This window comes from Lacerta agilis, chromosome 4 (genome assembly GCF_009819535.1).
Source record: "Lacerta agilis isolate rLacAgi1 chromosome 4, rLacAgi1.pri, whole genome shotgun sequence".
Lineage (NCBI taxonomy): Eukaryota > Metazoa > Chordata > Lepidosauria > Squamata > Lacertidae > Lacerta > Lacerta agilis.
In genome coordinates this window covers 30,341,585-30,364,437 of record NC_046315.1, presented here as the reverse complement: position 1 = coordinate 30,364,437, position 22,853 = coordinate 30,341,585, and the positions used below count along the sequence as shown (strand labels likewise).

Below are 22,853 nucleotides of genomic sequence, written 5' to 3'. Positions count from 1 at the left end.
GACAGAATAACAGGATGTGTTAGAACAATCTTCATACTTTGCCCACCTAGGGACTTCAGGACTTATGAGCAAAACAAATACTCCCATTCCAAAGGCTGGATAAATAGTGTAAAAATCTTGCTTCTGAAAACCAATTTCCTTTCATCAGAACCTTAGATGAAAATCAATTAAAAGCCAAATAAAACCAAAACTTCAAATTCAGAACAGCTTTTCAAGTGACACTACAAGGTGGGCAGAATATGATGGGAGGGGAAAATCACATATAATATCACTTTACTCCCAGACTGCTATTTTCAAACTACTAAAAAGCACAGAGAAAAATAACAGAAAAAGGTTGATACGTTATCTTTTGTTGAAACAAGACATCAGGATCACCTCGTTCTCTTTTCCCCTCTTGCTAATTGGAAGTAGGATTCCTAATCTGAACAGTCTTTATCTACAATGATATATATATATAGATATAGATATATATGTGTGCGCACATATGAAATATTCATACATGTGCGCACCATACATATATATATTCAGTTATGTAACTGAGCAGATATTAGTGGCAGTGTATGCAAAACAAAAGAGAAAACAAAAATTACTTTTAACAAGGTTACACTTTTGTTTTTTTTGTTTTTTTACACAAATACTGTGGTAAATATATTTTTTAAAAAATCAGCACTCTATCTGGTAAACACCACATCTGTCCCTCTATAAAATTTTGAATTAAAAAAAATCTTGAGAACTTTTTTTTAGTTACTTCCCACCCACTTTCTACGTCACTTTCTTCCACAAGAATAAATCTTGATGCAGCCTTTAAAAAAACAAAAAAACAAACCTACCCCCAAAGATTGTGGGAGCTAATCCTTTTCATGTATCTAGAACACTAGGTGGGGGAAAAATATTGAAATCTTTTCCTTTTGCTGTTTCTCTTTGATATTTGCAAAAGTCCCGTTGATTGTGCTGAGGCCCATGGCTCAGCAAAGACACTGAATAAATTACATAAAAAGCCAGCTTTGCTCACCTCAATTCTTACTTCATTGTTCCTAGCTTTTGATGAAATATGATGTTGATGTTAGTGGGGAGGAAAGAAGTTGGGAATCATGAATCAGAATGTGTGGAATGGAACAGAACCCACAAGAGGAACCTATTATTCTCCTTCCCCATCCTGCAGGGACTCCACACCATCCAACCCAAACTCCCTTGCCCTTCTCCACAGCCCTTTTTTAAGATAGCAAGACTAATGGTGGAATCCAATAGGGCCCATTTTCTGTGGTTGCTGCTCAACCATATGGTTCTATTCCACAGTTTTAACTGGATACTGTGAAGTCCAAAGCGGTCAGAATTGTGAATCTGTCCATTGAAACACTGTAAGCGGTGTACTTACGACAGTAGGCCTTGTAGATTTCATAGCATATTTCTCCTCTAGTTGTTGGGTTTTTGTGTGTGTGTAGTGCTCTTCACAAGTGACAAAGATTTTTTTTTTAAAAGTTTTTTTTTGTAGTAAAGAAGGGTTGTATTTAGAGGCCAGTAGCTAGAGATCCAACCAGTAGATCTCTTGAAGCACTATCTGGCCTTAAGGCCACCATCAAAGGAAGGCTGAGCTAATTACTATTCACCCAGCTTCCAGAAATGTAATGTACCAGCAGGCAAAAAACAGTTCTTCATGTAGTACAAAAATGAAATGAAAATAAACAAACAAAAAAGTAAAAATGAAAAAAAAAATTATTAAATTCTAGTGCCATAGCTTTTTGTTGTTGTTTCTCTGGTTGGGCTTTGTTGTTGTTCATAACAGAATAGATTTTACTTATCCATCTGAAACATGCATCCTCATGTGGTCATTGAAATGCTCAATTTGGTCAAACTTAGCAGGACAGACGGAGCAGACATATGTGGTTCCCTCTGCGCAGGCCATCACTCCAGTGGGAAGAGCCCTTGCACCAGTGCCCGTTGTGCTAGGTGTTCCATTTGTGGCACTATGCAGAGCCACGTGTCTTTCGAGCAGGGTCTTGTGTGAGAATTTTTTCTTGCAGATGTAGCATTCATAGGATTTCTCCCCACGGTGGAGCCGCATGTGCACATTTAGGGAGCTCTTCTGGGTAAAACGCTTGTTACAGATGCTGCATTGGTAGGCTCTGACGCCGGTGTGAGTCACCATGTGTTTGATTAGGTAATCCTTTAGGGAGAAGGATCGCCAACAAATGCTGCATTGGTGTGGCTTCTCACCTGCATAATGGCATAAGGGAGAGAAAAAAATGGGGAGAAAGAGAGAGAACCGGGGAGGAAAAAAAAATTAACACTGAATAAGGTCTCTAATGAATTAGCTACTGGTAATTCTTTTTGTTATAATTATAGAACAATGGTTAGGGAGGAGAGCTTTCTTGGAAATCAGTATCTACTTTTATTGTGTGTGATATTTTCTCTCTCATACTTCAATTGAAGGTGATAACTCATTTTCTCAAACAACAGAAAATGATCACAAATATAAAGTAACTTGGCCAAAATGAAGAACAGAGTGATGGTTCCTTGGCTTTCTTTTGTCAGCATTATTTCAGTCTACAAGAATTGTTGGTTTTGTTATGCCATGGATACTAATGTTTAGCAGGGTTAGATAACCTTCTTAGAGCACGCTATATTTCAACATAGGACATACAGGCCAGGGAGTTTTGCTTCACTGGATTACTGTTTACTGTATTTAGCTAGCTAGCAATTTTGAATATCAGTTAAAACATTTTAAAATCATGTCAATAAAGGGAAATATATTATTCAAAACATACAAAACCTCTCTGTTAATGTCAGTGTTTTTTTTTTCTTAAAAAATGTTTAGGGGGTACTCTCATTTTCCTACTCATATTGAAATACTGCCCCCTCAATGAGGCCAAACTTAAATGCACAAAATGCTTAGGGGTATGTGTACCCCTGCGTCCCCCCCAGAAAAAGCAGTGGTTAATACATTTCAAAGTTAACATCTGGCTAAAGGTTCAACCCACTCTGTGTAGCACACAGCAGCAACTGGTAGCTACTTTATAGCAAGACATCAAAAAAGGAATTAGGGGATCATGCCTTTGCTGTAGCTGCACCCATAGTGAAGTATGAGACATATATGTTAGAAGTGACAGTTGGTGAGGTGTGGCACAGTTTCCTAATATAGTATACCGCCCGCCCCCCCGCACCGTGCTATAACTCTCTTTGGTATCATTTATCTTCCCAACCAAATGGACTATCTTGCATCTCTTTACAGGTTAAGGAGACACTTTTAAAAGTGTGTTTACACTGGAAGTTACATTTTTCACTTTGTAGCTTTCAACAATGAACTTTTACCAGGTAAGTGACTATATTAATTTCCTGGCCAAGAAATTAAATTACAAAATAAAGAAAGTATAAGGAGCAGGAGTCCCGTATCACCTTAAAAACTAACAATGTTTGGTGGCCTGCTTTTTCATAGGTTAGTGCCCACTTCTCAAAGATTGGGAAATGTATATTTTGGGATTTATTTTTTATCCAGGATTCATGATGAAACCAGTTTTTGGCATGAAAGATCCTACATTTAGGGTTTTTAGAATAATTCTCAAAGATATTTACAGCCATAAAACTTGCTTATGATACAAAACTTTACTGGTTCTAGCATTTAATTTTCATTTGTTCTCAAGATGATGTGCTGCTGTATTGCATAGGTGGGCAACCAGCAGTCTTCAGCTTTGCAGCTCTGAAGCTGCCCCATTCTTCCATCCCATTAGATTTCCTACTTTCCTGTTCATTTCCTTATTTTATCTGACTTTTTAATGTTCTTTCATTCTCTTTCTATATCGTTTCAGAAGATTTATCAGAATTTTTTTTCTCCACTTGTCTGAGAACAAACTGGTGTGCTTTTACAATATATGAGAATAAGATGTTGAAAGAGACAATTATGAATTCTTTCAGCATCATATGACCTATTATTATTTAAATGCAACATGAGGGTGCTAAATAGAAAAATATATCTTCTAACCGATGGCATATTTATAAATGTTTTCCCTCACTGAGCCTACAGCCTCACAAATAAGAGCCACACACTTACCTGTATGTACAAACATGTGCTTGACATAATTCTGTTTGGCGGTGAAAGTCTTGTTGCAGAGGGTGCACTCATAAGGCTTTTTTTCACCCTGCCCACCTGCTGTGCTGTGGCCTGCAGAAGGAGCCAGGGGCTGTGGGGCTGGCAGTTGAGCAGTAAAAGTTGACAGACCAGGCTGGGAGACTGTCACAAACTGTGTCTGTTGGCCTAAGGGTTGGGGCAGGCTGAAGAGGAAAGGCTTAGGACCACTGCCAGCAGACTGTGTAGTAAACAGTGCAGGCAGGTAGGTATTGCCAGCTGTGCCAATGACTTGTGTGTTGCTGGTCAGAGTCAGCGGCATCCTCAGATTGCTGGTGAGGGTTTCTGTCTGGCGTAAGTAGAGCTGGGTGCTTGGCAATGTTTGGGCAACAGTTGTAGTGATAGAAGGCTGCAAAGTCCCCTTTTCAGTACTGTTGCTTACAGTGAGCAGTGTGCTGTCCCTTTCAATGTCATTGCCTCTCTCCGGTGAGGAAGAGTTGGCATCTATGTGCTGCTGCTGAATGCCTTCAGCAGAAGCATCATTTTGTTCTGCTTGAGGAGGGTCTTGCTGACCTTCTCGGCTTAGACCAGTTATGAATTGCTGCTCAACAGAATCAGGCTCAGTGCCAATAGAGGAACTGACTCCTGAGTCAAAGCTTTCCCCCTTGGGCTCGCTCTCAGTGCCTTCTGCTTGATCAGTATCCTCAGTGCATTCTTCAGATTCATTTCGCTCTAGGATCTGTACCCTCTGCTGTCCATAGTAGTCATAGTCATCCTCCATCTCTTGCTTGATGTGAATATTGCCCATGAGGGTCTGGATCCGAACTGGACGTGGTTGCTTCCGGCAGTGTGTAGTTTCTGGAGTAGTGGAGAGATACCGCTCCATCTGCTGTGAGCGTTCATGGATCCGTGTAATCCAGCTTGGGTCTTCTATACGATGGTCTCTGGAAAGTCCCAGCGCTGTTTCATGGTGGCTGACCACTGCTCCACTGTAGAATGAACGCTCTCCGCTACCATTCTGCATAGAACAGGCATACAATGCTGAATAGATCCTGTCTACACTGTGCTGTGAGTGACTTTGCAGATAGCCGGACTCTGTATCACTGCTCTGTCCTGAAGTGGCTGACTCAGGAGTTCCTCGCGGTGTCTCCTGGGCAGAATCCTGGATCACTGGATAGATGTCGCCCACATTCTGTGACACAATCCGGGTGCACTCGTCAATCACAGTCTTGATCTGAAGGATGCTGGCTGCTGTGAGGATCTGCAAGGCCTCTGACTGTGAGACCCGTAGCACCCCGCTGTACATGAAGTCAATGAGCTTTTGTACTGACTGGACTGACACCACAGAAGGAATTTCAATGTCGCTGTAGCCCAGTAGCAGCTTGTCCTGGAAGAAGGGACTGCCGGCCGCCAGCACACAACGGTGGGCGCGCAGCATGCTCCCGTGGATGCGGACCGTCACATCACAGAAGTGGCCACGGTTGCGTTGCTCGTTGAGGGTCTCGAGCACAGAATTGCTGAAGTTGTGGAGATTGATGCTATGAATGCGCTCTGTCATCCCCTTGCAACTAATGTTACCTGCAGTAATGGAAAAGGCACAATAGAAAGGCAGATGAGATGCTGATACGGGCATGTTCCACCTCCCCCATTGTGCAATGTTGAAATTCTTTGGTCTGGGAAAACTTCAGTTCAGAATTTTCTTGCTCAGCTTTAAAAAATATTAGGAAGCTTATGCCAAAATTAGAAGTTCACTAAGATTTGAGGTGTGCGTAGCCTCCTTAATTAGAAATCATGCCAACCATTTAGCCTTCCCAATAATGAAGAGTGTTCTTTCCAAGTGCCTTCAGAAATACAGACAGGAGAACATATATGTTCCTACACATTCCCCTTTAAACACATATGGAAGACGAAGTAAGAAGTGTCTGCCTAACTATATTTAGTTGTGGATGTACAGATCAAAATATTTACTATCTACCAGTACTGAAACCAATTTTAATGCCAACCTAAGTAATGGTTTGTTTAACTTTCTCACAGTAGAAACATAGCAGTTTAATTATTGATAAATGAACGCTTCTGGTGGCCTTATGCCAATGGAATTACAGCTCCACTATGTCTGGGAGAAAATCTAGCAATATTGTTTAAGACATTGGTTATAGGTTTGTGTTTATTTTTTTATTTTTTTTTACTACACTTGGATCTCACTCTTCAGGCAAAGCAACAAACAAGGCAGCCCCTACCTTCAGGCTTACCATAAACAAACTCACAGCATCCAAGGGAAAAGGGACAGGGAGCGAGCAGGAAAATCAAAACCAAAACTTGGGCACCAATTCTTAAACAGTTGCTCCTATAATGACCAGCTGTTACAATTCAGGCACAGGAGGTGTCTGATGGCCTTCACACCAGAGCTGATGGAGTGAGCAAAGAGGCCTGATGGAGCCTGTCAAATATGATGCTGGGACTGATGGGAGCTGTAGTCCAGATGAAACATCTGGAGGGCACCTGGTTGGCAAATGCTACTGTATGCAACTGCTGTGCCTGAAACCCATTATGATTAAGCTGGCACCCACATTATCATCTGTGAGGAGGTGGGAAAAAATGTACTTAACTGCCAGGGAAAGGGATGGGCATCTAACGACACAGCTGTTGGCCAGGCCAGCCTCAAATTAAGAGACCAAAACTGAGGGCTTCCCCAAAGCCTAGGACAAGATGGTGCCCTCCCATGACTTGGACAGAAACTGGCTGGAATGGCAGCTGAATCTGATTTCCACACAGGTAAAACAACAACATCTTCCACTCTCCCTAAGGGGAGCAGACTAGCTCTGCTCTCAAACACTTTCTCTCCTCCCACCCCCACTCCAGCATCTGCCACATGAGGCTGTTGGGCAACAGTAGAACCGGCTCTGCAGAAAACCTCTGAATCCTCACAGTGTCTCACTGCTGCTGCCGCCAAGTGGGCTACACTATCGAGAACCACCAGGACCTCATTGGAAATGTTACAATTGCTTTAAGTCTGGGAGCCACTTCACACTTCATGTAGCAATTGTTTTTAGTTCATCAGTGTTACCCCAGTGTTTTCAACATAACCTATGCTAATTTCCACCCACTTCCATTCATTGCCTGCCGGGATAAGAACTACAGTTGCATTTGATTACTGTGCCCTTTCTGAATGCACCTTTATTCAGAACCTGCAATTAAAACGTTAAGTGTGAAAGGCAAAATTGTTCTGGAATAAGAGGTCTAGAGAATTTAAAACCCCACCCACTTTTGTTTCATAAGCAAATTTTCTATGTGTAAAGCAAACACCTTCTCCCAAGTCCCTAGATATGTTCAATATATTCATAACCAGAAGCAGACGATAGTATGTATGCAACTCACAACTTCTGAAATATAGGGTTTTGTGGGCTAACTACATCCGAAACTCAAATATGCCCATTAAACCCTCAACATTATTTCCTTCAAAGAATAAAATCCACTTCAGAGGGGCAGAGCGGAGAAGGGAGAGGATATTTAAACTCTTCCTTGCCCATTTCAAGCTGCTACCCTAAGCAACTTTGCTTCCAGCAGTGAGGGTTTGAATCCATGTTTGCAAAGGACAGGGGTTAATACCATGTCTCCACCCCAATTGCCCTCTCAAAAGAGGAAAAAGAGGAGGAAAATGGATTAATTTGTAAATAGTAAAGAAAAGCAAGACTGATGGAGAGAAAAAATAAGCCTAAGAAACTCACCCCCTGAAGAAAAGAGGTTCCTAAAGGAAGACAAGATTTTGCAACCACTTTTGGTATAGCAAAACAGCTGGCTTCCATTCATTACTGTTGCATAGTGGCAATTGCTTCCAACTGTACCATCATCAGCTGAAATCTACCATGTCATAGAGAATTGTTTAAGAAATCATTCTCCAGTACATGAGAAATATACATGATGACATGAATCTAATGTCTCACCAGGTGTGGTAGATTCAGAAGAAAGGATTGCCATCTGAAAATGACTGGTAAAAGCCATCTTGTCAAAAACAAGTCTGAAAAATAGGCTTAAATAGCCCAGTTCAATGATAAGCAGGGGCCTTCAAGCCATTTGGGCTTAAACCTATCTCAGAGTGGCCTTACTTTTGACATGTACTAAATCAAATACTTCATTATTCACCAATTTCAGTATCAGGAAGTGGGTGGAATGAAAATACACTTTTACAAAACAAAGGTAAAGAAGTGCCTCGCAGGCTACTAAGAACGAACATTTAAAAATGGCATCCAAATAAATAATCCATACATCTGAAATATTCTTTAACTGATAAATATACAAATCAATTCACTTACTCACCTAATTATCACTGCATAGAATATTAAGAACAAAGAAGAAGAAAGGACTCCTGTCTCATTCTGTTCCCAGACCTGCCACTTTCTTTAAAGTTAATACAGTGGGAAATGTTTCTGTGAATTGAAGCAGCCTTTGTTAACTGACCCTCTTTTGCCCAGTGAATATCAACATAGAAATCCCAATGGACTCTGCTTGAGAAACTACTGTATAAGAGTTTGTTCCTTTTTGTGAAAGCAGGTTGATTCAGAAGTGGCACACAAATGAAAGGGTGTGAAAATGCAAAGGCTATTCTTACCCGAGCAAGCAATGAATGGTCATATAGCCTGGAGGGAGGGGTGATATAACACAGATTGTGCACATGTGTCATACTTTCAGAATGCTGACAGGGGTTGACAAGGGGATTTTATTCTGTAGGCAAGGGTCTGGAAAATGTTTTTGTTATTCCTTTAAAACTTACTAATAGTCAGGAATATGCATGTACCATTCTGTTTGGAATGAAACATCAGATTATGTCAGATCCTTTATGCTAACAAAACCACATTAAAAGAAGAGGAAGGTACTGAATTCTGAATGGTGGAACAGTTAATTGTAGTGTTTGAGTGTGCATGAAATGTTACTTGGAGCTGCACAGAGCCTAGTAATTATGATTTACAAGGGTGACTAAGGCTGTAGATTCAGATGGAATACTAGATTTCAGTTAATTGGATTTGAGTTCCTGACTTAAACTTAACTTATTTCCATAATGGGCTATGCTTATATTTAAAGCATGCATACAGTTGCAAAATAAGTAGTATAATTCTAGTAAAATTCTGACTAATTCTTAGACTAAACCCCAATAACCAAAGAGAATTCAGAAATTTTCATATGCCAAAATACTGTTAGGTAGCTTTAAAATATGCAGGAAAAGTAAAATCTGATTATTAAAAAATGCTAGAGCTCAGTTAGAAGATTAACAGTGTCAGTTTTGAAAAGAAACTTAATCAGAACTCTTCTTTGTAAAATGATTTCAGATCTTATTGCACTATTGTCAATAAGCCATTAACAATTCCAAAGAGATTATTTATCTGTGTTAAAATCAATTCCTTAATCTAATATTCTTTCAAGTAACACATTCAATGAATTAAGATACTGTTTATTTTACGTGGTAGTTAATCTGTTGATGGATAATAAGCAATAAAGTTAGCTAAAGGAAAATTCAAAACACCTGTTTTTTTTAATGTGTACATAAAAATGGCCACATGATGGCATCATTTCTCAAGAAAAGAAAGCTGATGAATGTTACTATCTAGTTTGAGCTCTGAACAGTTCGATCTGGGAAGAAGGTGCAAATGTAGGACTGTAACTGTTTTCTGACTACTTTTAACAACCAGCCAACAGGCAAAGATTCAGCAGTCAGAACTTCATACAAGTAGAAATCTATTTTTGCTGAATTTCTGTCCAATTCTGTATTAATTAAAGGAATATCCATTGCAGTAAACAAACAAACAAACAAAAAACCCAACACTATAGCCCCTTGATATGCTTGGCTTCACAGCTATACAAAACACATGCATAGGATCAGGCTAGCTGCCTCTGTATTAAAGCAAGAACTGCATTTGTATGTGTGTACAGTGGAAAGTGCACAGATTCTTCATATTTAATCCCATTGTGCAGGGTTCCCAACTGCATGCAAGTTTAACGTGTACCAATATGCATGCATAGAAAGCCCTATTTCCACTATCTGCATTTAGCAGGAATAAGAATATCTCTGTTTACGTGCAATTGACCATGTTACATTTCCCCTTTCATGTTCTTAAATCGATTCAGGAAACAATCTAAAAATTGAACAGATATTTATTTTTGTCTTCAATTCCAAACTTCAATCCAATGTATAACATTGCTTTATATATTGTCTATTGTCCTCTCCTGACTGCATTAAATAGGCACTTGCTAGTAGCTGAAAACTACCCAGGCTAAAAGGTTGATATGATCTCTATTTATTTATTCCTGTCCTTTTATAAGCAACACACAGAGTCTGAGTCAGAAGGGATGAGAGAGAATTTTCTAAAAGCATGACAACACACACACACAGGTTATAAGTCCCCACACAAGCACCTCAGAAGCGTGCAGAGCTACTACTGAGCTTGTCAGTGGTGTAGTTTACCTAAATTTATTTCTTACTTATTCCATTTTTACCCCAGTTTTCCACTCAATGATTCTATTATGTATTCATTCATTCATTCATTAATAAAAGTATTTAGATCCTACCATCTCATAAAATATTGGGACAGTACACAATATGTAGCCAATAAAATGCAAAACACTATTTAAAACAGTACAGAACAACATTTAAAATGACAGACTAATCAATAACATTTTAAGCAACTGCATAAGTCTGTCAGCCTGAAAGTCAAAAGCTAGGATGTTTGCCAAATGTCTGCTGGAAGAGTGTTCCACAGCATGGGATCAGTGACACTAAATGTCCAACTTCCAATAGAGGCCAGTTGGGCCTCTGTAACATGGGGAAAATTGGCTCATGGCAAGAAAAACATCAGAAAATAATGCAGCCATTTAGGTGCTCTTGCAGAGGCAGAGGCACTATTCATATGATCTAGCCATAAACATGCAGTCACCGAGATTATGTAATTCAACATCAACTTCAATGGAATGGTCATGCCTGATTATCATCTTCCAAAGCAACTACTCTATTCCCAATTTAAGAATGGAAAGCGGTGGACAACAAAAGAGGTTTAAAGACGCTCTCAAAGCAAATATAAAATAATGTAGTATAAACACCGATAACTGGGAAACACTGGCCTGCAAGTGCTCCAATTAGAGAACAGCCTTGACCAAAGGCATCGTGGACTTTGAAGAAGCACAAACTCAGGACAAAAGGGAGAAACAAGACAAGAGAAAGGCACGTTTGGCAAGTCCTCACCATGATCAACTCCCACCTGGAAACCTATGTCCCCACTGTGGAAAGATGTGTGAATCCAGAATTGGCCTCCATAGTCACTTATGGACACATTGTTAAGACCACATTCATGGAAGACAATCTTACTCAGCTACAAGTGATCACCAAAGAAGAAGAAGAAATTATTGCTGCTTGATAAAGTGTCACCATGACTGTGCATGATTGGTTATACCAAGTAAAATCATTGGTTCATCTTAGCCAGTAATGTTGTAGGTTTGGTAGTGGTCAGTCTAGATAATGTCCTGTTTCCTCCCACTCAGCTGCCCTACAGCTGGGGGAGAGGCAGCAGGTCAACCATTTGGGCAGCATGGAGCCTGTGTGCATCCAAGCCACCACGTCTCTCCTGGGAGAGATGTGTGGCTTGGACGAGCTGCAGGCCCCGCAGTGAGTGACGCCCAGCACTTTGTCACCCCTCATCAATGGTGACACCCGGGGCAGACCACACCTACCGCACCCCTTTCTCCGCCCCTGTTCCAAGGTAACTGAACATGGATAAGTGCCTGGAAACCCTGGATTCTCTCACTTCTCAGAGACTGGGGTGACGTGTAACAGTAATGTGTACACTTACTGACAGCAGCTCTTTGGGGTTAACCATTCCCATCCCTGTGTAGAGATAATGGGAATTGAGTTTGTGGCCTTCTGCATGCCAAGCAGATACTATACTGCTGACCGTACCATGATGAATCCTATGTGGAGCAACTTGCTCATACAAATAGCAGGTAGGCAAAGCGGTTAAAAGCATTATTAAAGAAAAAATGGTGCTAAATAAGAGCCAGCATGTGTTCTGCAATGGTAGGTTCACAAATGTTAAAAAGTTTTTTGAGCATGCTCATAGAGTGATCTGGTACACACCGCTTACTTAAACTTTCAAAAAGCTTTTCACTAAGTCATTCATCACAGACTCTGGAGTAAACTTAACAGACATGGAATCAGAATATATATTGTCATTAAAGTGAAAGAACAATAAGCAGAGAGTAGGAATAAAAGGGTAGTTTTCACAATGGAAGAAAGTAAAAAGTAAAATCCCCCAAGGATTTGTATTGGGACTATTGTTGTTGTTGTTGTTTTTAAGTTCTACACAAATGATCTGAAGTTAGGGTGAGCACTGAGGTGGCCAAATTTTCAGATGATACTAAATTATCCAGAGTAGTAAAAATTCAAGAGTACTGGAACAACCCTTCTATAAAGAAAAGTTAGAATGCTTGGGGCTTTTTCATTTTGGGAAAAAGGACAACTTAAGGGAAACATGAACAAGATTTCTAAAATTATGCATGGTGTAGAGAAAGTGGATAGACAATTCTCTTTCTTTTCCTCCATTAATTTGTTTAACCATTTTTCAAAGCTGGTGGCCATGACCAAACTGTATGACATAATACAGGAAACAGGTCCCCCAATGAAACTGATTGGTAGGAGATTCAGGACAAAAGGAAATACTTCAGACAGCACAAAACTAATTTATGGGGAAAAAGTCTTTAAACTGTAACTTGTCATGAATGTACCAGCCCCAAACACAGTGGTTGTCCAATGTGCTGAAGCACTTGCATGGGAGTATGTTGCTAGTTTTTGTAGCTCAGCCCATAACCAATCTTAAAACTGTTGTAAACCACCTCAAGACTTTCAGTGGAAGGTGGTATAGATAAAAATAACAATTTAGTTGTGACAGGAAAGGAGTTTCTATAATGATGACTTGAAATGTAATGAGCTAAAACTGGTAACACTATCAGAGTGATGTCATTAAATGGCTGTTGAATCTAATGTATCATTTCCCTTGTAATCTAACAACAAAAATTATTCAGCAATAGATGCAAAGGGAGGGGATTCATATGTTGCTGTACAGTTGTTTGTTATTTGGCCAGAGATCCTTATCCAAAGTAACACATCTGAAAAAGGCCAAGGTGCACAAACAGGGATTAATGTGTTCATTGGTTTTCAGCAGCTGCATGATGTTGAGGTGCCAGTTGAAGAAGAAGAAGAAGAGGAAACTGGCTGCTATGGAATTTCGATGGTAGTTTAGTGTCAGTTTGGAACAAAAAGGAAGGAGGGACTAGGTCTACCCAAGCCCCTGGCATTGACAATGTTCTGGAGCAGTTTTGGAGCCATGAAGTTAAAAACAAAATAAACACTTCTCCTTTCTGTGCTACAGAGAGATGTTACAGGAGGGGGACACCTTGGTAATTTATCATTTTCACAAAACTTTTATCTAGTGCTGGACAGGGCTCAGGTTCAGAGCTGGCAGCTACTCCAAACATGAATCCTTCAGTGCTATATAACACAAAGGGGAAAGGTTTTAGGAGGGTGAGGAAAATGTCGCCTCCCCGACGCTTCTGAGTCTCAACTAATGTTGATGCTGCAGACTATCTGGAACTGTAAATAGATATTAGGGCCCAAGAATACAGCAAAATATTTGGTTGTGGGTTTCCACTTTTATGCACATATTAGCATTTCTATTATAAAAAGGCTTTCCAAAATGTTAACACCACACTGTTCCAGTCATATTTTCAGTGCTTAAAAATGTCAAAATATCCACTAAGAAAGTACTTTTAAATTTATATTACAATCCTCTTGTGGGCTATGAAGTAGAAACATTGCACTATATACTGTAAACGGGTGCAAAGTATACTGCATATTCCCACCTGGTCTACTGTAGATAATTCAAAACACGAATATTGAGCCTAGACTTCTTGTTTTTGCCTTTATAAGTGACTCCTTAAAAGAAGTACGACATCTACTGAAAACATATCTCAATCAGCAACAATAATTAGGTCCCTGCTGGAGACTATATACAGAATCCCAGAACTAAAAGATAATTGTATTCTAGGTTTCATAAAATGCACTGTAAAAATACAGCGCTCTTGGATAAAAGTAGCAAGCCGATATGAATTCTTCATGCCACTACTGAAAATCACATGAATCTTGAAATCCATAATAAAAATTGTGCCAAACTAAATACTTTATCTTTGGTGAGTTCCTGAAAATTTACAAGAATAGGTGCATTATTGGTTTCAAAGAAAGGTATTGTTGATATACCGTTCATCAAAAGAAATATGCAGGTGAGGCTTTCAATCACGTGGTGCCTTAATATGTGAAAGAACTTCAACTGCATAATTTTTTAAAATCCTTACAATATCCCTGTATGATATGGCAGTATTATTAGCCCCTTACAGTCCAAGAGCCTGTTATAAAAAGGGCACATTATAAGTTTGGCTGGCTAGGCATTTTATAAAAGTTGTGTCATTTCCAAAACTGTCAGTCTTATGAGCAGTTGCTGGGGGGCATTTATGGGGTGAGAGCCCAGTAAAAACCTTTTCCAGGGTTCAGCATTACATAATAAGGCACTTGGATGAAACAAGCTGTATCTGTTGGGGAACCATGTACATAATTATTTTGGATTATTATTACAGATGGGAGGCTAAGACTAATGGACAACACCTTGCCTAAAGAGTTTGTGGCTCAGATGATATTTGAGAAGTAGCTAAGAATCTCTGTGTGCCTATAGTTCCACAAGACTTGACCACATTAACACCTGGAGCATGTGGAAGAATGAGAACCCATTTCCACTTCCAAAGCAAATTCTATGATTAACTGAGGGTTGGTCTATAGTAGGTGGTTTGTCTCACGGCAGCTGATATATAAAGGGACATACAAGTTCATATCCTTTCTTCAAAGGAATGTACACTCTGGTCTGTGCCATCAGCCCGAGGTCCAAAAGGATTGAATTCTTGCTTCCAAGAAAAAAACATCACAGCTCCCTGTTTTGAATAGTTAAAAAAATATTCTGGTTTAAAAATGGTTCTGTGTTGCTCTTTTAGTCTAAAATGTTTGGATTTTGGTTTAAGAAACACTGCTAAATATACTGATCGTAAGTCACCTTGGGAAAGCTTTTATGTTGAAAGGCAGCCTATAAGTTGTTAAAGCAAATAAAGATTGAATTTGCAGTTGGTTCGTAGAATTTAGAGCAGCAAAAGCAGCAACGCACACTGGACTCAAACACTATTGTGCCTCATAAAGAACTGTGGCCATCTGATGTGAGGCAATAAAAAAAATCACACTGCTATGGCTCATTCCATCCCCAGACTTTATGCCAAGCCACTTTCATGCTTCCTCACTTGTTTTGTAAACAAATATTGGGATGATACCTCAAGTCTCACTAACTAATTAACTTTCTCATTTCTGTGAAAAGGTTAAACAGATTGTTTGCTGGAAAATAAAACATATAGCGTGCCTTAATTCCACACTTGCTCATTTTTTATTTTTCCTCTTAGAAACGACTTTAAGCCAATTTTGCATTGGTCATAAAATGTGAACAGATTTGTGTGTGGGCACTGCTTCCTAAAAATGTTAGAATGTATGAAAGAAGAAAGGGTAAATGGTAGCTAAAGTGATTTCAGTTAACAATAATACCAATAACATGGCTAACTTCCAACCTTTGTGCTTAGACAGGTTGTTTTTTTTTTAACTAAAAGAAGAAATGGATAACCTTACTTTTATTGCAATGACCTGATTTTTTTTTTATTGGCCTCCACAAAGTCTGGTTGGCTTTGGAAGCTTTGGAAGCTGGCTTCTTCCTTTCCCCCCACTTGTAAATTTTCATTTTAAAACCACATCAGAAGAAGGAAACTATGACATCCCCAAATCATTAGTGAAACTGAGATTTTACATATGCCCAATTCATCTAAAGGGCTTTTTTGCTGGAATTCTTATAAAGCTTCAGTATATTAAACAGCTGACCAGAAATGTCAGACTTTTTGCAACTGGTTTCAGCTACATGGTAATTTCAAATTCAATATAAAACAGAAAGAGAATAATTAAATAAAAGTAAAGAGCTTGTGTTGACGTCTTTGAATTAAACATACAACAGACCTAAAGACTTGCAACAGGTCCATCATATTTAATTTGGGGAATGCTGAACGATATTCTGTTTAGTTCAAATCTAAGATAACTTCAACGGCAAAATAATCATTCTGTCACAGTGCAGTTTCAGGTGGGCACCATCAGTTTTGAAAAATCCAGTGACACTATTTTTTAACTTAAGAATGCCACTGAAATTGCAGTTGTTTTATTTTTTCCTTTATGTAGGTTCAATCCATGTCAATGATGTGTGCACTATACAACTGCATTATCTAGCAGTGCAGAAGTTGCAGCTTGTCTGAGAAGCTGTGGTGGAATGTCCTTGAATATGTTTTAGAACTGTATCTGATGCAGAATCCTGCACCTCGCCACAAAGTTCCTTGAGCATTTCATTTGCACATCATAGCAGTGATAACCAGCCAGAGATGCTTTTGACTGGAATCCTTAGAGAAGGGGGAGCCAGAGTGGTGTCCTGCAGATGTATTTGTTGCACTGGTGTTTTTAGATGTTTTTTTTATTATTTTATGTGTAAATCGCCTTAGAGACAGTGGTTTAGAAGGCAATTAATAAATTAAGTGTAATAATAACAATAATATTCAGCACTTGCTCCTGAGTCTTCCATATAGCTAAACAAATGAATAATATGGTCTGGATATGAATGAAAATGAATTCATTAAAAGTTACTTCCTACAAATAAGAGTCTGTCTGTATGAATAATTAATATGTCCTGAAAAAAATCCAATAATCTGAGTGAAGAGGTCTTTGTTTTGACAGTATGGGTTGATGCTAGGAAACTCGGGCGAACATGTTTCAGTATATATACCGATACCCCACAACTGCAGTATTGTACTCACAATCAGGTGACCCTGTGTGTGCGTGCAGGTTTCTTGCTGAATGTGATGAATGGATGAGAGCTGGGCTCAAAGATGGGACAGTTTCAAAGTTCAGGCAGGGAAGGCCTGACTTGGCGCTGTATGCACCCGTCTGCGTAATCTCATTCTCCTCAGGCTCTTTCTGTTTTTCAGCTGTCTTGGGTTTCTTCCTGAAAACAAAGAGACCTTTGAAGGAACTTGTTGCATATGCAGGAAACAGCATTTTTAGAATTGTTAAAAGAAAACTCTTTTTTTGTGGCTAACTTAAAGCGAGGAATCCTCTTCTGAATACTTCTTATTTGGAAAGGTGCCAGTTCTCGTATTTACTCAGACACAATGATCAATGTACCATATTAAAAACATGCCATTCAAAAACATGCAATAGTATTTTTGAGTTCAAAGAAGGACAAACCTGCTCCACTGGTTTAGGTTATTCAGATACTACTGAAAGTCAGTGGCCTAAATTTTTTTAAATCCCATTATTATTATTATTATTATTATTATTATTATTATTATTATTATTATTATCATCATCATCATCATCATCATCATTATTTTAAATCACAGCATGGCAATAGCCATAGTTATTATTACCAACCAAAATGTATCAAAATAGCATGATTTTATGTACCCCATAAATCTTCATTAAACTGATCATACCTAGATGAAGATGTATGGGAGCAAAAGCCACATGTTGCAATATAGGCAACAAACATGTAGTTTAGTTATTTTTACTAGCGCAGAGCAGTGTTGGGGAACATATGGCCCTGGGGGTGAAGAGAGTTGGAGTCAAATAACATTGGGAGGGCAACAGGTTCCCCACCACAGTTAGAGCTCATTGCACTGCCACACATGCATCCTATCATTTCTCAAATGGCAAAAACTTTGCCAAAGATGCAATCAAGGCCATCACTGAGCTTCTTGGTTGGAATTCAGATTTAGATTACCTTCCATTCTCTTTGAATTTTGGATAAAATTATTTCCCTGCAAATGATTCTAAAGTGTAGCATAATTCTTTATATTTAAAAAAAATAAATTATGCTGAAGCAGAAGGTGCTTGATACCAAGATCAACCAGTAAAATGGCATCTCTGCTTTATGTTTCACTCTCAAGTCTGCTCATGGGACACTCTGAAACCTGCTCAGAGAACTTGCTAGTCCCTGCCTTTCTTGAAGCTGTTAAGGAAAAAACCCCACTTGCTTCCACTCAGGAACTGGCCACACTGGGAATCAAATGGGCCATAAAAGGTGAAATAGTCAACAGCAGCTAATCCAGGAGAAAATAAGAGTAAGTGTGGACCCAGAGTATAAAGGCACAGTGGTGCAGAGGATGAAAGATTCTTGCACCTTTAATAGTTGCATAAAAGAAAGAATATTAGCTGGTGCAGTTTTTCTCACTCCTATGTAAGTGGTGCCTGCCAAAGGTTCCACTTCACACAATTTTGAAAAGTACAGAAGCTCTATCTACTTTTGCATATGATATTGCAAATTGCAAAGCCATTGCACATTGGTGGAACAAAAAATGCTAGTTCATATTACACAGTGGTACATGAAGTAGGGGTTTGAAGCCAATCCTCTGTCCAGGTGCTAAAATTGCTTCTTATTGCACACAATTTGCCATGCTTATGTAAGGAAGCAGACATAGAGAGCCCAAGTAGTTTCCATGGCAATCCACATAGTATGATGCTACACTTGAGAACTGGGATGAAGAAGGTTATTCCAGTATAGCACAATATAACCTTGTATTTTAGTGGTCTGTATTTCCAATGCAATCAATTAAAACAACACTCCTTTCAACATATACGACTATATTTTAAAAACAGACAAGATAAAGAACATTCTTACTAATAAATATTAAATTTATAGACAATAGGAGATTTGCCAATTAATTCAGTGGGTTGTTAGTGGCACTGATAATTCTTTAAGGAAAAATGGATAATATTTTTGGTTCTACAAACTCCACATTTACATTAGTGGAAATGTGATACTGTACCAGTCTCTCATTATTATTATTTTAACATCAGAGTAAATACCACTGCTAGAATTGTACTTCATTAACAGAGTGGTTCTTACAACTACTATCCACCCTCCAATAACAGCTTGGAGGGAAATATATTATGCATATTCTATTACTATAATCAATCTAATTAGTCCAAAGCAATTACTGCTACTATTATTATTAACTGATTGCTCCTCTGAAAAACAGTTCATATTATCTTTGTTCTGCAGTAGGAAACAAAGCCAGCTGGACACTATGGGTTGTTTCAGACCTAATGGGAAAACATGGCTTCCCTGCTATGCGAACAAGCCTACATGAACCTCAAGCTTGCACACTTCCCTCTCCCCTCTCCTTGTGTGACCATAAAGAGGAATTTTAAGCACCCATATCTAAACACATCACAGCTTCCTCTTATGTCTGAACTCACTTCAGCTTGTTTAAACTGTGGATTCTGAACTGCCTGGATATGAAACTATGGTTTTATCTTGGCTTGTTTCAAGAAACCACAGCTCCCTTAGTTGAGATTGTTATGCACACACTTTTGGGGGTGAATCTGTGAGCATGGGAAAGGTGACATCTAATCTATCTATCTTTTATTTATTTATTTATTTATTTATTTATTGCTTTGACACTAGTACGTTTTTTATTACCACCACTAGGTCATTGGAGCAAGCTGAACGGAGTGAATTTTAATAACATATTTTCACAGATGCAATGGTGAATGTGGCTTGCTTAAAAGCGAACATTAGGGACTGAAATAAGTTGGTGCTTACTGGTTTGAAATTGGTATAGCATCCACTTTAATTTAGGGAAATAGGCAGCTGTGGTCACACTTATTATAGTCGGTAACAGTTTTCATGAAGACAATATTTAGGTTGAAAAATGGCTGTCATAATCATTTAGGAAATATAGATGTTTATTATAAATATACTCTTAGGGCAGTAAATAATAATAATAATAATAATAATAATAATAATAATAATAATAGTAACTTTTCAAGAATGAGGATGCAAACCAAAAACCCCTTTGTGTTGGCCTGTAAAAAAAAAATCTTTCTGAATAAATCTGTGGAACTTAGCAGGTGAATACTCAGTGTTTAATTTCTTGGGTACGGGTACATCTTACCAGTTTGTGTGCTTCCTTAAGAAATAAAGCACCAGCTGTTTTCACTGTTGAATAGTTATTGATTTTTCATATGAAGCCCCAGCCACACCTGCTGCTCCACCCCCAACAGAACTGGGTCATCTAGCTAGGGACACTTTAAGAGAGTCCCCGAGCATCTAATGGAAGAGACAAGACTGATTTAAAGCACTTGGTTGCAGAGATCAAAAGGGAAGCAGGAGAAGCCTTCTAAAATTTTTTTATGAGTCTTCTCCTTTAAGATCAGAGTAAGATTGAGTACTTAAAAGGTAAGGGGGAGTCTACACTAGCCATACTGGCTTCGGTTGATGAGAGCTGGAATCTAACAACACCAGGAGGGCCAAATGTTCCTCACTGCCAAGTAGCCTGGTGGAGAAGGAATGAATTCCTCCATCCATTATCTGCCAGCATGCTTAGTTTCCCATGGACCTTTTTTTTCTCAGCAGCTGCTCAGATATACAATGGGTTGGTGGAAAAGGGATAGAGCAATCTATCCCTACTCAGTCAGGTTTCCCTTTCTCAATGTTGAGCATGGAAACCAGCAAGCAGGCAGAGAAGAGACAGCAATCCACCCCTTTTCCACCAATGCACACGCTCAGTAATTCCACGAACTCTTGGTGGAATTCCTTTTCATCTATAGCACCCAGGCAAGTATTCAAATAAATGTGTGACGAAAGCCTTTCCCACTCTTCCTGTGCCATTTTGAAGTTGTTAAATATGCCATGTTAGCACTTTTTGCTTAAAAATCTGTTCTGTTCAGAGTTGTGCCCTATCTTACCTTTTAGCACTGGGGTTCACATGTCCCAAAATATCAGGAAAACCACCACACCACCTTTCTTTAAAAATACCCTGATGTAAGTTTATCCATATCCCTATCTGTAAAGCGGGGTTGAAGATAAAATGCTCTGGATAAATGTTGATACTGCTTTAGCAGATATAAAAGCAAATTCTTTTATGTTTGCTTAGAAAGATCTGGAGAGTTTTAAGAGGACTATGGATAAGGCATCTTTTGAGGATGGGAACACTGAAGTAAAAATCAGAAATACAATGCCAAATGATGGAAGGGTAGGTTTTCGAGGACAAACGTTTCTGTGAAAACTAGTACTTTGTGCTTTCTGCACAGGATCAGGTTGTAGAAGAGATTAAAAGCAGAAAAGATACAGACTTGAGTTGGAATGATAAAAACAAGAAAATGAACTCAACAGTAATTTACAGTTTTAATGAAATGAGGAAAAAACCCACAATTTTCCAAGGGCAGAGAAAATAACAAGCAACAATAAATGCTGGATAACAGAATATATAAAAACATGGGTCCAGCTCAATTTTTTCCTTTGATTTACAGGTTGAACTGTTTTTCTTCAACAGCTAACACAAAATAATTTGACCAGAAATGTTAAGGGGTGAGAAACACATGCTGTTAATTGTGGAGAGATGGTGAAAGGCAGGTAGACCTATACAACTAGTAGATATTTGAGTTGTCTGCATATAAGAACATAGAACAAGCTTGCTGGATCAGGCAAATGATCCATCAAGTCCAGCATCCTGTTCTCACAGTGGCTGGCCAGATGCCGGTAGGAATCCTGCAAACTGCATTCTGTCCACCTGTGATTACAAACAACTGGTATTCAAATCGTTATGCCTCTGACAGTGACGGCAAAACATAGCCATTGTTGGCTAGTAGCTGTTGATAGCCTTGTCCTCCACGGATTTGTCTACTCCTCTTTTAAAGCCATCACAACCTCCTGTGGGAACGAGTTCCATAGTTTAACTAAGTGCTGTGTGAAGAAGTAAATAGCTAACACACATATGCACAGCACAAATATCATGAGATATTTATTAGTGAAGTTACATAAAATTCAAATATGAGGGAATCTGGAATGAAAACCTTCATACAAAATCTGGAGTGCAAGGAGAAAAAAAATTATAATCGGAAAAAGCACAGATTCATTAAAAACAAAACCATTTATCTTAGAAAACGATTCTATTTTCTGCTTCCCTTTTCCCCTCAGAAAAAGTTTTCTCCCACAAAAGTGTGAGAAAAACAATTTTGTACTGTAAAGGATTCAGAAATGAAGAAATATTCAGGAAAGCACCTTATCGCACAATAGGGAGCAAAGCCACTTTTCTATTAATCAAGAACATTGTCTCTGGTTATATAAAGAAATTATATAAGCCTGGTATGTTCGAGAGAGCACAGCATGTGCAAGTTCTTGTGAAACCTCGGTGGCTGCCAATTACAGCAGTAAGCCTTCGGAGGGCAGCAGAGGACCAGCTGGCTCAAGACTACATTACAAACAGAGAGAACTTCCTTTAGAATCTTCCTCCTGGTCACCATGCCAGAGGTTAGTCTGCTAAGCTCCCTTAAAAAAAAAAATGAATCTTTGCCCTAAGTGTTAAAATTATACAGCCCAATGAAGCTTCTGCTCAGCCGGAAAATGAAAGCTCAAGTAAAGCAAATTGGCAGAGCAAATAAATATTCCCTTCTTCTCCTTTCCTTTAAAAGCCATGGTAAAGAAAAGAGAAGGGACTGGGTAAACAGATGGAGTAAATAAGCATGTTGCTTGACTACATCAAAAGAAAACCTAGCATCCACACAGCCAAGAGGAATACCGGGCAAACACTGAGGTTTTTCATGCCAAGATTACCTGCAAACTGAAGTCACCAAGGCTTT

At 38.9% G+C, this 22,853-nt stretch overlaps 1 protein-coding gene and 1 long non-coding RNA gene across 2 annotated transcripts in view; one reads left to right on the top strand and one right to left on the bottom strand.

The window, feature by feature from the left end:
- LOC117045469 overlaps window positions 1-14,805 on the top strand; it is a 49,465-nt gene extending 34,660 nt beyond the window's left edge. Inside the window, exons 2-3 of the long non-coding RNA XR_004426433.1 lie at window positions 3,230-3,312; window positions 14,726-14,805. This is a non-coding gene — a long non-coding RNA (uncharacterized LOC117045469). The remainder of the gene's footprint in view (window positions 1-3,229; window positions 3,313-14,725) is intronic.
- Window positions 560-17,243, bottom strand: ZBTB20 (zinc finger and BTB domain containing 20). The gene is made up of 3 exons (XM_033146541.1): window positions 17,027-17,243; window positions 4,046-5,638; window positions 560-2,214 (listed from the first exon to the last, which is right to left on the bottom strand). Exons 2-3 carry the CDS (start codon window positions 5,616-5,618, stop codon window positions 1,796-1,798), a joined length of 1,992 nt encoding a protein of 663 aa, XP_033002432.1. The 5' UTR covers window positions 5,619-5,638; window positions 17,027-17,243; the 3' UTR covers window positions 560-1,795.
- Window positions 17,244-22,853: the final 5,610 nt, after the last annotated feature.

What these genes read in the sequence shown, in the direction of transcription:
- ZBTB20 (XM_033146541.1), bottom strand. Translation starts at nt 5,618, where the DNA reads ATGACAGAGCGCATTCATAGCATCAATCTCCACAACTTCAGCAATTCT. An exon ending in GCACATGTTTGTACATACAG is followed by an intron (nt 2,215 to 4,045) that starts GTAAGTGTGTGG and finishes GCCATTATGCAG; the next exon opens with GTGAGAAGCCACACCAATGC.